General features: G+C 49.4%; 1 protein-coding gene and 1 long non-coding RNA gene across 2 annotated transcripts in view; both read left to right on the forward strand.

Annotated features, from left to right (window-relative positions):
• Window positions 1-7,332, forward strand: part of GNB1L (G protein subunit beta 1 like) — a 59,317-nt gene extending 51,985 nt beyond the window's left edge. Inside the window, exon 7 of the mRNA XM_042910223.1 lies at window positions 6,838-7,332. Within this exon, the coding sequence (XP_042766157.1) occupies window positions 6,838-7,155 (318 nt within the window). The 3' untranslated portion in view covers window positions 7,156-7,332. The remainder of the gene's footprint in view (window positions 1-6,837) is intronic.
• Window positions 7,333-7,409: 77 nt separating this feature from the next.
• LOC122203623 lies at window positions 7,410-10,408 on the forward strand. Its single transcript, XR_006195270.1, has 2 exons — window positions 7,410-7,915; window positions 8,910-10,408. It is a non-coding gene; the product is annotated as an uncharacterized LOC122203623 (long non-coding RNA).
• The last annotated feature ends 4,028 nt before the right edge of the window (window positions 10,409-14,436 follow it).

Raw genomic sequence — 14,436 nt, forward strand, 5'->3', positions numbered from 1 at the left:
TGTTGAGTTTTCTTCATTCGCTCTTCTCTCTCTTCAGGTTGAATAATGTTGATTGATTTGTCCTCTGCTTTACTGACTAATTTTTAATGATTTGCAGTCTGCTGTTAAACCTATTCTACAAATTTTACATTTCAACGATTGAGATTCTCAGTTCTACATTTTCTATTATAGTTCTTCTTTATTTTTTTTAACAAAAGGCTTTAAAAATTTTTTTTTAATGTTTATTTATTTCTGAGAGAGAGAGACAGAGCATGAGTGGGGAAGGGGCAGAGAGAGAGGGAGACACAGAATCAGAAGCAGGCTCCAGGCTCTGAGCTGTCAGCACAGAGCCCAACACGGAGCTTGAACTCACAAACTGAGATCATGACCTGAGCCAAAGATAGTTGCTCAACCGACTGAGCCACCCAGGTGCCCCAACAAAAGGCTTTTTTTTTTTTTAGAATAGTTTTAGGTTCACAGCAAAATTGAGAGGAAGGTATAGACATATCCCATATGCCCCTTGTCCCCCCACATATGTGTAGCCTCTCCCCTGTTATCCACAGCCCACCAGAGCAGGAGAGCTATTATAACTGGTGGACCCACATGAGGGGTGCCTGGGTGGCTCAGTCGGTTGAGCATCCGACTTTGGCTCACGTCATGATCTCACAGTTCATGGGTTCAAGCCCCACATCGGACTCTGTGCTGACAAGCTCAGAGCCTGGAGCCTGCTTCGAATTCTGTGTCTCCCTCTCTCTCTGCCCCTCTCCTGCTTGCGCGCGCGCTCTCTCTCTCTCGCTCTCAGAAATAGATAAATGGTAAAAAAAAATTTTTTTAAAGATTAAAAAAAAGTAAGTAACTGGTGGACCCACATTGACATGTTATCACCCAGAGTCCACAGTTCACATAAGTTCCCTCTTGGTGGTGTGCATTCTGTGGGTTTGGACGAGTGTATAATGACATGTGTTCACCATTATAGTATCACAAACAGTATTTTCACTGCCCTGAAAATCCTCTGTGCTCTGCCCATTCATTCTTCCTCCCTCACTAACCCCTGACAACTACTGATTTTTTTTATTGTCTCTTTGATTTTGTCTTTTCCAGAACATCATGGCGGGGTCAGATTGTCTTATTTCACTGAGTAATACGCATTTAAGATTCCTCCATGTCTTTTTATGGTTTGATAGCTCATATTTTTTAATGTTTATTTTTGAGAGAGAGAGAGACAGAGTGTGAGCCAGGGAGGGCAGAGAGAGGGAGACGCAGAATCTGAGGTAGGCTCCAGGCTCTGAGCTGTCAGCACAGAGCCCAACGTGGGGCTCGAACCTAGAGACTGTGAGATCATGATCTGAGCCGAAGTCAGACACTTAACCGACTGAGCCACCCAGGCGCCCCAATAGCTCATTTCTTTTTAATGTTGTTGTTGTTTTTTTTGTTTTTTTTTTTTTAAGAGACAGAGAATGAGTGGGGGAGGGGCAGAGAGAAAGAGAGAGAGAGGGAGGGAGACACAGAATCTGAAGCAGGCTCCAGGTTCTGAGCTGTTAGCACAAGAGCCCAACACGGGGCTCAAACTCATGAACTGCAAGATCATGACCTGAGCTGAAGTCAGACACTTAACTGACTGAGCTACCCAGGTACCCTACTCATTTCTTCTTAGCACTGAATAATATTCCATTGTCTGGAGGCACCACCATTTATTTATCTATTCACCTATTAAAGGACATGTCGGTTGCTTCCCAGTTTTAGCAATTATGAAAAAAGCTGCTATAAACACCCATGTGCGGTTTTCTGTATGGATATAAATTTTCAGCTTCTTTAGGTAAATACCAAAGTATCCAATTTCTAGATCATGTGGCAAGATTGTGTTTAGTTTTGTAAGATACCACCAAGCTGTCTTCCAAAGTGGCTGTAGAGTTTTGCATTCCCACCAGCAGTGGATGAGAATTCCTGTTGCTCCACATCCTTGCCAGCATTTGGTGTTGTCAGTGTTCTGGATTTTGGCCATTCTAACAGATGTGTAGTGGGTATCTCACTGATGTGTTTTTTTTTTAATTTTTATTATTGAAGTATAATTGACATACAATGTTAACCTAGTCGTTGTTCTGATTTGCATTTCCCTGAGAATGTATGACAGAAGCACTTTTCTTATGCTTATTTGCCATGTGTATGTCTTCTTTGGTGAAGTGTCTGTTAAGGTGTTTGGCCCATTTTTTAATCAGGTTGTTTGTTTTCTTAGTGTTGAGTCTTAAGAGTTCGTCGTATATTTTAGATAACAGTCCTTTATCAGATACATCTTTTGCAAGTATCTTCTCCCATTCTGTGGTTTGTCTTTTCATTCTCTTGCCATTGTCTTTCACAGAGCAGAAAATTTTAATTTTAGTGAAGCTCAGCTTCTCAATTCTTTCTTTCATGGATCGTTCCTTTGATGTTGCATCTAAAATGTCATTGCCAAACCCAAGATCATCTAGGTTTTTCTCCTGTTATCTTTTAGGATGTTTATAGTCTTGTGTTTCATATTCAGAGCTGTGATCCATTTTAAGTTATTTTTTGTGAATTAGGGATGTAAGGTGTTCATCTATATTCATATTTTTGTACATGGATGTCCAGTTGTTCCAGCACTGCTTGTTAAAAAGACTGTCTTTTCCTTCATTATGTTTCCTTTGCTCCTTTGTCAGAGACAAATTGACTCTATGTGGGTCTATTTCTGGACTCTCTATTCTGTTCCCTTAATCTGTCTCTTTCATCAATAACCACACTATCTTGACTACTGTAGCTTTAGAGTAAGTCCTGAAGTCAGGTAACGTTAGGTCTCCAACTTTGTTCGTCTCCTTTAAAATATTGTTGGTTGTTCTGGGTTGGTTCTTTTTTATAATCTGCATTTCCTTTTTTTCTCTTTCTTTCTTTCTTTCTTTCTTTCTTTGAGAGAGAGAGTGTAAGCAGAGGAGAGGGGAGAGAGAGAGGGAGAGAGAGAGAAAGGATCTTAAGCACACCACATTCAGTGTGGAGCTGATACACAGCTCAATCCACGACCCTGGGATCATGACCTGGGTTGAAATCAAGAGTCAGACGCTCAACCTACTGAGCCACCCAGGCACCCCATATAATCTCCCATTTTTCTGCTAATAATTCCTGTCTATTCACTCATCAAGACAATTATTTTTAGTAATTATTTGAATGTATTTTCTTTCATTTTTTAAAAAACATTTAAACAGCTGCTTTAAAGTCTTTGATATGTCTAATATCTGTGTCATTCTGGGTCAGTTTCTATTTAGTGTTTTTTTTCCCAGTTGACCACGAGTCATATATTCCTGCTTCTTTGCATGTCTAATAATTTTTTGTTTGCATGCTAGACATTGTAATACAGTCTAGTCTTTTGCGCTGAAGAGTGTTTACTTTTGTTATTGCAGGCAATTCAGTTACTGGCTGTTGACCTTGAACTTATGTAGGTTTGGCATTATGCTCTGTCAGGGCAGATATGTGGAAAGCCCAAGGTCCTTCCCAGGCTCCTCCGAAGTGGTGGAACTCACCTTCCAAACTCTTCCTCCCCTTCAGACCATGTAGAGCTCTGTCTCTAGCATTGTTACAGTAGGTCCAGGGTAGGCCTTACCCAAAGGTATGTTCCTCATTCCTGAAGTAAGACCATTGTGTCATCTCAGTTAGTCTTGGGATGTCAGGCAGTGTTTGCACTGTGGCTGGATGCACTGGAGATCACTGTTGAATCTCTTATAACTATTCTATTTAACCCTGCTGCAGCCACTGTCTGGTAAACCTCGTGTGCTGTCCTGAGCTTGCACAGCCCAGCCTTCCACACAAGGATGGATAGGGAAACCAGACATGGCCTTCCATCCCTCCCCCAGTTCCCTCCATGCTGCTGGCTCACCCCACAGATTTAGCTGCTCTAGCTGCCCCACTCTGTGATCTCTGCCTCCTCAGCTTCATGTACACAGAGGTGCACCACCTAGATTTCATGGCTGGGACATTTCCCTGGGCAGATTGCTGCTAGGGTTTTTGAGAGGCCCACTTCATCAGCTGCCCTTCCCCACCTATTGTCCACTGCCTAGACACAGTTGCTTGGTATATTTTGTCCAGTTTGATGGTTGTTTATAGCATGAGGACTGGTCTGGTACCAGTTATTACTCCATCAAAGCCACATTCCTATTGTTCTTGCTTCATAAATGATATGCCTATTTATCTCTTAAAGAGATAGTCATAGCTCTTCATTGTGAATTGTACCCTTTATCATTGATAAGTATGGTATATAGTCTGTCTTCATGCTCTTGGCTCTGAATTCAACCTTTCCTATTACTGACACTGTACCCCTGTTTCTCTTGTGTGCACTCTCCTGGTATATCTTTGCCAATCATTCCTTTGGTGTCTCTCTTACACATAGCACAGATTTGGATTTAACTTTGGAATCCAGTTATAAATCTGTTGAGTATATTTGTATGAAGAAATACAAGGGCAAGTTCTAGGAAATCATGGCACCTAGTGTCAAGGGTGGGGAAGGAAGTAATGTTGTTTTTGTCATTACTTACAGTGGGTTGTCAGATAATCTCTCAAGTATGAGGTTGACTATTTTATCTTAGGCCCCAAATGACAAAAGATGAACAAATCAATGAATTTAACAAAAATTCCATCTCTCTCAGAATCCTCCCATATTTCAGTTAGTTGCATAACCAGTTCTATAGCCATAATCCACATATTGTTTTAGACCTAATCCCAATGGTAAGTAGATTCCATACTCTCTGCCAGGTCATCTGTTAAAGTTCTCTGGTTATCTCTTATGAGACTAGAGTTAATCTTCCAGTCCTTCAGGAAGAGCTTATGGGAACATATTCTTTGAGTTCTTACATGTTCAAAAATACTTGTCTATTGTTTTTATACTTGAACAGCAGTTTGGCTAGATATAAAATTCGTGGACCGTGCCTGCCCTCACAGCCTTCTCTGTCTATTGCCACAGATGTGGCCATGGAACATTCTGAGGACAGCCTAAACCTTACCTCACAGTCAACTTGATCTTTTTGCCTGACCACCAAAGGGCTTTTATTTTTCCCCCCTCAGTCTGATGATTTTCCTAAGGCATATCTTAACATTGACCATCCTGAAGCCTGTCTTTGGATTTGGATTGTAAGACTTCAATTTCTAGAAATTAGAATTGATTTTCTAAATCATTGAGTGTTAGAGCACCTCCACCTGTCTCCTACATCTGCTGTTTTCTCTCCAGTCTGTTGTAACTCTTTGTTTCTCTTTCATTTTGCTCACTTTGTATCTTTCCTGCTCTTCCTATCTAGTTCCAGTCTCCTTCTGCTGTTCCCATTCCCCTTCATTTCTTTGAGTTCTTTCTTCCACTTCTTTCCTGTGCTCTGTCAGTTCGGCTTTCCTCCCTCTGTGTTTGCTACTTTGGGTTCTTGTTTTATAGAGGTGATTGCTTCATGAAGTTTTGTTTTGTTAAATTATGGCAAAAATGCTTGGTGGCAATATTTGTTTGCTTCCAAGGAATATTACCATTTGTATGTATGTATGTATGTATGTATGTATGTATGTATTTTGAGAGATAGAGAGCAAGTGGGGAGGGGCAGAGAGAGAGGGAGACAGAATCCCAAGCAGGCTCCATGCTGTCAGCACAGAGCCCAACACAGGGCTGGAACTCATAAACTGTGAGATCATGACCTGAGCTGAAACCAAGAGTTGGACACTCAACCTACTGAGCCACCCAAGTGCCCCTACCATTTGTTTTTAAATGTTTCTTTCCTCCTTTTCCCTAGTGTTATCTTTGCAGAGATGAGGAATTCTTAACCAAGACTGCTATGGCCCCATTAGGAAGTGAATTAGGAGAAAAGGGTGTGCTGGTGAGACGGCAAACTTCAGGGCAGCAAAAGTTTGTGGTGCACAGGGCTAGACCAATCATGGGATCAGTAGAAGAAAGTGGCCATTGTGCATTGTCACAATGATGGCAAAGTGCCTTTGTCATTTCGTGTGTGGGGACAGAGATGCCAGATTGCCTTGCCATGCATAAGATAGTGCTGTATAACCACAAGTGGTCCTGTGACCACAAAGGCAGCTCCGGATCCCTACCTGTTGCAGGAGGCACGTGTCAAGGAGGGGTCATCACACAGCACTGACTGTGGGAGCGCTCAGCCCCCAGAGAGCAGTTGGCTTCCAATGGCTCAACACAGATAGAATGCGTCTGTGCAACTCCTTGTTTTGTTTTGCCTGCCCCCTTCTCAGAACCAGGCTAGGGACTAAGGTTTCAGCCATGGCCAGTGTGGCAGGCTCTGCAGGTGCTCCTGTGACCTGCACCTTCCTGTTGTCCCCCACTCCTCCTACCTGCACCCACTGGCTCCCCTTCTTGGGGCTCTTCAACCCCTCTTGCTGAAGATGGAGTTTGTTTCTTGTACTCCTCTTGCTTTGGGGTCGGTGTGAGGTTTCCCTAGAAGGGAGAAATGCAGACCTTATTCTTCTATCAAGCAGGAAATGCCTCTTGCATTTCATTAGAGTGCAGTGTATTTCTGTGATGAAGGACTCCAGGACCCAGCCCACTGAGGTCTTTCCTGAGGGCCTGATAGAAAGGGAAGCAGAGTAGCTCTGTGGGGCCTCAAGGGCTCTCTGAGGGAAGGGGCTGAAGTCTCCTTTCATAACCCAAGGGTTCAGCCAAGGGCAGTGGTCAGGCTGCTCCCCTCAGCAGGTCTGTGGCTAGCTCCTGGGAGGTAGGGGGTAAGTTTATAGGAACATGCAATCATCTTGGCAGCCTGCATTTCCCTCCTTGTTCCAGCTGCCAGACCGGGGATGTCCACAGGTGGGAGCCCCTGTGACAAGTCTAAAGCCACTTCATGGTTCTCTCTGCTGCTCTTGATCTTGTAGGTATGCAAAACTCATGAACTCACCAATCCCGGGATTGCTGATGTCAAGATCCGGCCAGACCGCAAGATCCTGGCCACTGCAGGCTGGGACCATCGTGTCCGTGTGTTTCACTGGCGGACAATGAAGCCACTGGCTGTACTGTCCTTCCACAGTGCTACTGTCCACTGTGTGGCCTTCGCTGCCAGTGGCTTGCTTGCTGCAGGGTCCGGGGATCAGCGCATCAGCATCTGGTCACTCTACCCGATTAGCAGTGACTCATCCACTCCCTTGTCAGGACATGTGGAGGACACGGAGGTGGGAGCCCATGCCTTGGCCTGACCCAGGCATGTAGAAACCGTGCATCAGGACCCTTGAGGACAACCAGTCACAGTTATCTTCCTCCAGTTACGAGAGGTGTCCATTCCTTGGAGTTCTCATTTTCTTCACAAGGCTTGGGTTTCCTTTTTTTTTTTTTTTTTAATTTTTTTAAAATGTCTTTATTTTTGAGAGAGAGAGAGAGAGAGGGAGACACAGAATCCGAAGCAGGCTCCAGGCTCTGAGCTGCCAGCACAGAACCAGACACAGGGCTTGAACCCACGAACCATGAGATCATAACTTGAGCCTAAGTCAGACGCTCAACCAACTGAGCCACCCAGACGCCCCGGCTTATGTTTCCTTTTGTGAAATACAGCCTCTGTCTGACAGTGACTGCAGTTTACAAAGAGTAACTGGGCCAGACACCTGGGCATCTGTGGTCCAGGTGAGAGGCCAACCTGGGGATACTATTTTATAATAAACTTCCAGTTGCAAACCTGCAGGTTCAAAGTACAAATTCTCCAAGGTGACACCCTGCTTCCCCCTTAGAGTTAGCTCTGAGAGCCATCCTTAGACTTTCCAATGGGCAGGACAGTTGACCCCTGCCCAAATGGGGGGTACCGAATGTGGTCCCCAGGTCCTGCTGACTTCCTGTGGCTCCTTATACCCAAGGATGGCCAGGAGCTTCTGATGCACAGGGCTGAAGCCAGAACCAGTAGAAAGAAGTGACCAGACCCTTCAAGAGAACACGGCAGAAGCAGGGTGGCCACGGCTGATGGCAAAGGTAACTCTGGGCAGAGAGAGCTCATGGTTCAGGGCCAGGCCAAACGCAGGACCCATGGGAGGATGTGCCACCCCAAAGAGGGGAAGACCAAGGATGGCAAGGGCAGCTTCAGGGTGAAAAGCATAGCAGAATTAAGTATGGCTGACACAGCCATCAATGACACAGTCCCAGCCAGCGCCGTGCACTCAGGGCAACTGGGAATTAGCAGCCAAAGCAGGCAGTGCAGCCAGTCTCCTTCCATGCATGGCTGGGCCCAGCCGTCAAAGCTGGGCTATTGATTGGGAAGGAAGTTGGCCCTGGAAATTGGGATGGAGGTTGTGGGCAGGTAGGAAAGCTGGGGGCCTCAAACCCCTTTGTTGCACTGGCTGTTTTGCCAGAAAAGCCCCCTTTGGTCCCTGCCTGAAGAGGTCAGTCCTTCTTTACCTAAAGGACCTGGAAGGGCTTCCCCTGGGTCAGGGTCCATGTGGGATACTCAGGACCAGCTCCCCCACCTCACAGCTTGCCTTATAACTAAACTCCGGCCCCAGGAGGCCCCAAAGGGTGAGGTACAAAGTGTGGCCCGTGATGAAGTGGCAGTGCTCCAGAAGACCCTCATGCAGACAGAAATCTGGAGAACACGTGTGGGATCCAGGTGGCAGGAATATGAGACGCATGAGGCCAAATCCATTGAAACAGGGCTACTAACAGAGGGTCTGGACTCACTGCAGCCTGAGGAGTTAGAAAGGCCCCCAGGGTTTGGTTGCTTGGTTGAAACGTGGACCACAAGGCAGGTTTGCTAAGTGCAGTTGAAATGCCAGAACCACCTCCGTGTACTGCAGAGGGAATGACCTGAGGGCTCAGGGGGATTGGGGTGCTCTAGGGCACTTATCACTGAGACCTGCTCACCCTCCACAAGAGGGGCTGGAGCATGTGCCTTTCCCCATGTCTTGGAGGCATACATCCACAAGGGGAGCCCAGCGTCCTTGAAGAGCTCTGTGGTCTCTCTTCTCTGCAGGTCAGTTGGAGCCACTGCCACAGAGCAAGGATCTCTAAATGCAGTGGAGTCCGTGGATCTCAGAGTGGCAAGGCCTAGTGGTGGCACTTCATGACCCAAGACATGGTAGGTGTGGTTGTGTGGTGGGCAGCGGGACCACTGCAGCCACCAGCAGCCAGACTCGCAGAGGTGCAGGTGTGGGCTGGTGGCCTTGGGGCCCTGGAAGTGGAGCTGATGGGAAGCCTACTCAAATCTGGCTTGGTCTGCTTGAGCAGAAGCGTTCTGGATCTAGCAGACGGATGTCTGACCCAGGCCACCAAAACAGAGGCACAGCCCCTCCATCTCAGACCCAGGCCTTGTGAGGAAAGATCGCACTGTACTGCTGACCACGTATACTTCGGATCTTCTGCCCAGCCTCCCCAGTGACCTACGGCTACTCCCGAGGGGACAGCACACTGTTGGAGCTCACTGACAGCCCTGTCTGGGGACTGGCTTACCCACATGGGCCCTGTTGGACAGAGGTGCTGGAGAGTGTCCTCCGGCACCTTTGGGAGGGACCACGCTGGCCCCGGAGTGTCCTGTAGCCAGGTTACCAGATGTTGGGGGACCCATCTAGAGGGATTTCCACATCATGAATGTCCGAAGGAGAGACTGTTTAGGCTGCAGGCACTTGAACCTCACCAGACATGAGGGGAACTGCCGAGTGAGCCACATTCGGGGTGCTCCTCACAGGGAGGCTGTCAGGTCAGAGACCGTGGAGGGTGGCTGAGCCACAGCCCTGCCATGACTCCCACATACTAAGGACGTTCTAGAACAGCAGCCGTGGGCTGCTCAGTGCTGCTGCTCACCTCCCTTCTCTTTCTCTCTGCAAGAGGCACCCATCTGCTGACATGACCACAGGCAGTGGGACACTGGGTTGTGGGTGGTCATTCTGAAAAATGAACCTTTGCTAATCCTGCCCACGGCCAGGCAGCCACAGGCTGATGCTAAACAGCAAAGGATTGTTGGATGAGTCTCGGAACGCACCTAGCCTCCTTGCTAAAGCAAAGCTGTGAACGCACAGAGTGGTGTCAACATCCCACCCTCACCAGCACTTTTGGGAATGGGCTGCGCTGCAGGCAGTTGCCGGGAGGGAGGGGCATGCCTGTACAGCAGGGGAAGGGAGAGGCGAGCCCCTTCAGTTACTCTGCATGCCCTTCAGGCAGCCCTGCCAGAACCCACTGCCATGGCTGGGAAGCCTGTGTGGGGGTGCCGTCCACCCTGCCTCAGCTCTGGCCCTGAGGCATTGGGCCTGGAACTGGTACAACCTCAAGAGTCTGTGAACCCAATGGCCAAGGAAATGGTGTCCCCGCCCCTTGTATATGCCTGTGTCATCAGCTCATCAGGAATCTTGGGGACTCTTGTCTCTTAGCAGAATCGCCATATTTACAAAAACAGCCATGGAGGTGTGTGTTCCAGACAAAGGGACAGGGTAGTGCAAGTCAGCATGAGGTTTATTAAAGCCAGAGATACTTCCAGAATGTCTGAGGTGCGCTGTGTGTGTTGACTGCCTGTGTCTTGCCCCTGGAGATGGTAGAGAGGAGGTGTTGGCAGACGCAGACCCGGCGTCCATACCTGGCCCTCACCTTCCTGTTAAAGGCACCAGCAGAGGTGCATAGAGGATCACAGGCAACTGACCGTGCACTGGGCTCTGGGCTGTCCCACCGGGGTCACATGCTGGTGAGCAGTGTCCGGGGACGTCTTGTGGCCAAATCTCTACTTATGGGGGCCAAATTGGGCTGTGACAACCCTGCAGGCCCTGTGTGTCTCATGGGGTCTCGTGGATAGGCAAGCATGTTCTGAGGCCGGCCAGGCTTTATGGATATTATAGGGAAAGACTGGTGGCCAGGACTTTTGTCCATTCAGCTGAGCCACCAGGAACCGCAGTGGCACCAACTGTATTAGAAACGCTGGTGTCTGAACCAGCGTGGCTCTCCTCTCGGCCCACCATGGGGCCCAAAGCTTTGTACAACAGGATCTGAGGACGTTAGCAAATCACCACAGACCTGACCAGTCTCAGACTCCCCGCAGCATCATCAGAAACAGGGGCCCCACTCTGACGCCCAGCCTGGAGAAGATGCTTCATGTTTGCAAAGTCCCAGATAGTCCTTGTCATGTCCCTCCTCAGACCTGACCTGGTGTCGGTGGCTGGCTGCGCCACGGGACCCAGGTGTGCAGGAGCACTGCTGTCTTCCAACAGCTGTGCGGCCCCCTTTCTGGAAGCACTTAAGCTGATCTCCCTGACCATCCCAGGGTGGGCTGCAGAGTGGGCACAGCGGCGTCCCTGCGGCTCTCCCACAATGACAGGCAGGTGCTCGATGAGGAGGAGCCTCTGTGTAGATCCACGGTTGTGCTTTACCAGAAGGATGTGTGCATTCTCATGGCCAGTCCCTTTGCTGTTAACTTAGGGACCTTAATGTTCTGGGAGTGGTTTCTTTTCCTTTGCATGGATGATCATAGCAGCTTTATTCATAATAGCCCCAAACTAGAAATACCCCAAATGTATTGACAGATGAAGGGACAGAGAAGCAAACTGTGGTGCATCACTACGTGCAGTCCTGCCAGCCATGAAGAGGAGCCTGGATGGACCCTGAGGAACTGGGCTTGGGTGGAAACTACAGTCTGCCAAGGTCCAGCCCATCCCCAGATCTCCCTCAGGCTGTGCAGGATGTCTGCATGAGGCACCCTGGGGTGACACCTCAAAAGGGCTGATCTGGGCATGGCCTCGGGCAGAGGCCCATAGGAGGTCTCTCACACCCCGTGACAGAGTTTTCTCCACTTTCCATTTTACCACAGTACAAAAGGCCTGCTTTTCCTTAAAGATGTTTCCACATGCCTCGTGTTGGCCAATAAAACCTGTCCTGGAAGTCCAGTTACCAATGGTGTTCCTCAACCTATTAAACAGACAAAAGAAAGAGCAGGGCTTGGGCTGGGCCTCCTGGCCTTCACCTCAGGCCATGTGGGAAGCCCTACTCCCTTCTGGTCACCTGCCTGCAGGCCAGTAGCAACCACATTTGCTGACAGGCCATGTCTGCGTGTCCACATGGTACCTTGGGGGCCAGGCCATGCCTGTGTTCCTTCATGTAAGTTGCTTTCATCAAGACCCTTCCCGGCCCACCAGCACCTCCGCACACCCAGCCACGTCTGTCCGTGGCATCTGGGTGGCTCTTCGAAATCATCCCTGTGATTTTCTCCCCATTTCCAAAGTGCCTTTCCTAGCCGAGCAACATTTTTCAGGACTTCCACTTAAGCACTGTTTCATTCAGAGGTCACTTTGATTTAGCACAGTCCACAGTGGCCCAACTGGTGATTCTGCATCACTGACATCGATGTTATCATCCAGAAAGATGAGGAAGGCCATGGCGCGGGTGCCCAGTGGACAGGAAATGCAGCCAGGCAGAGACCTGTGGTTCCCCAAGGGAATGTCACTAGACAAGCATCACTCATCATGTGTCCTCAGTCACCCTCACCCTCAGGAAGACCTTTTCCAGCCCAACCCAGCCACTGAGAGGGGCTCACTAGTGTCTCAAAGAAGTTTTCGTTAATACTCTCTTAGTGGAGAAGCTGCACACAATCAGAGAAAACTCATTTGGGAGAAGCTATAGACGTTTCTTGTGTGCAGCTCTGGTCAGTGTGTTTTTTTTGTTTTTTTTTTTAAGTTTTATTTACTTATTTTGAGAGAGACAGAGACGGCACAAGTGGGAGAGAGGGAGAGAGAGAAAATCCCAAGCAGGCTCCGCAGCACTATCCGCACAGAGCCCAGCGCGGGGCTCAAGCTCATGAAACCGTGAGATCATGACCTGAGCCAAAACCAAGAGTCGGACGCTTAACCAGGCATCCCTCTGCTCAGTGTGTTCTGCTGTCCTGTCCTTCTTGGCACAGCTTCCATGGGTCAGGAGTGCGGGCACAGGATAGCCGGGGCCTCTGGTGGGAACCTCACAGACTGTAGTTAGGTATCAGTGGGACCGGGTCCTCTTCCAGCCCTCCTGGTTATTAGCAAAATCCACAGCTTTGTGCTAGATGACTGATGCCCAAGGCCTGAGGCTCCTTCACGGCCAGCAGGCGTGGCCTTGGGATATTCTGTGCTGTGACTTTCATGACCCAGGGTGTGATCTGAATGTTCTTTTGGGGAGTCCAAGCATCCCCTTGCCACCACCTCCAGGGCAGAGGGCGCCTCTGGAAGGCTGGGACTGCAGCAGGTCCCACCTCAAGGCCACCTGCCCTGAAAGGCAAGCAGCTGTGCCATTCTGGCCAGCCAGCTCAGGCAAGTGGGTGGCCCGGTATGTGCATCTGAACCCGCCTCAGGAACCTTCTGCAGATCCCCCTCCAGACCTCTGGTAACCCTGTAAGAGGGGTTCACAGCCATTCCCACCCAGCAGGTGGGCAGCGCTTACCCAGCATCCACCACAGGCCAACTCCCTCTCGGACAAGCAGGAAGCTCACGGCAGACCTGGCAAGGACCACGGTCAGTCGTTGAGAATTCATCATCTTTTCCTGCGCTCCCTGAGTTTCATAGATGGGGTAACGTCAGACAGCCATGTGCTTTGGAAGTAGGCAAACCAGCCTCCACGCCTGGTCGGGGGCGGTGAACCCCAGAGAGCTGGACAAGGCACTCAGACACAGGATTACCCGAGGAAGGGCTTGCTGTGGTGCAGTGTCCAGGGAGACCTTGCTGCACTCGCTCGGCAGTCTGGCTTTGTGCTGACGTGCAGTGCGTGTCTTTACACTCCCGAGTGAGTGATTGATGTTCAATCAGGTGTTACCCACCTGTGTCTGTGCCAAGAAGCCACAGAACACCCTCTGCACAAAAGGACTATTTGCACAAAGGAAAAAACATTCCTTCAGGGGGTTCTTTAGAAACGCTTGATACTCAACTAGCTATAACTTCATGGGAAAGCCTGGTGTCAAAGACGAGCTGGCACAGACGAACACCTTAAAGCTGAGTGTGCCGTGCACCTGTGCTCCAGCGCAGGCGAACCGCTGCTCCCCACCATGCCCCACAGCTCCAGCCGCGCAGCCGCCCCGTGTCCAGCCCACTCCCCTCTCCTACGGCATCACTGCCCCCCGGTTTCACACGCGCCCTGCCTAGACTCAGCTTCCCCAGGCCAAGCTCACCAGCTTGTCTGGCACCTCCCTTAGGAGCCAGGCAGGAAGGAAGCACCTGGGCTGGACAGAGCTGAGCAAGATCCCGGGAGCCAGGAGACTGCTATTGAGTGGGGCAGACATACACCCAGCCCACCCGGAAACATGCCCACCACGTATAGGATTGTCAGTTCTACAAAGGAAGTTCTGAAACTGCGCTGAGGAAATCCATGCAGGAAAACATCTGAGTGGGAGACAGAGCCACAAACCATAGGAAGTAGGGTGTACCTGTATTGTGTGCTAAACTGAAACAGGTGCTCATGGCCTTTAAATGAAATGTTTTAAATGAAATATCCCTGCCAAGGGGGGAGTGCCTAGAGCCATTCCATGTGCACACCTGACACCCGACTTGGGCTCTCGGATCTTG

The sequence above is a fragment of the Panthera leo genome, chromosome D3 (genome assembly GCF_018350215.1).
Source record: "Panthera leo isolate Ple1 chromosome D3, P.leo_Ple1_pat1.1, whole genome shotgun sequence".
NCBI lineage: Eukaryota > Metazoa > Chordata > Mammalia > Carnivora > Felidae > Panthera > Panthera leo.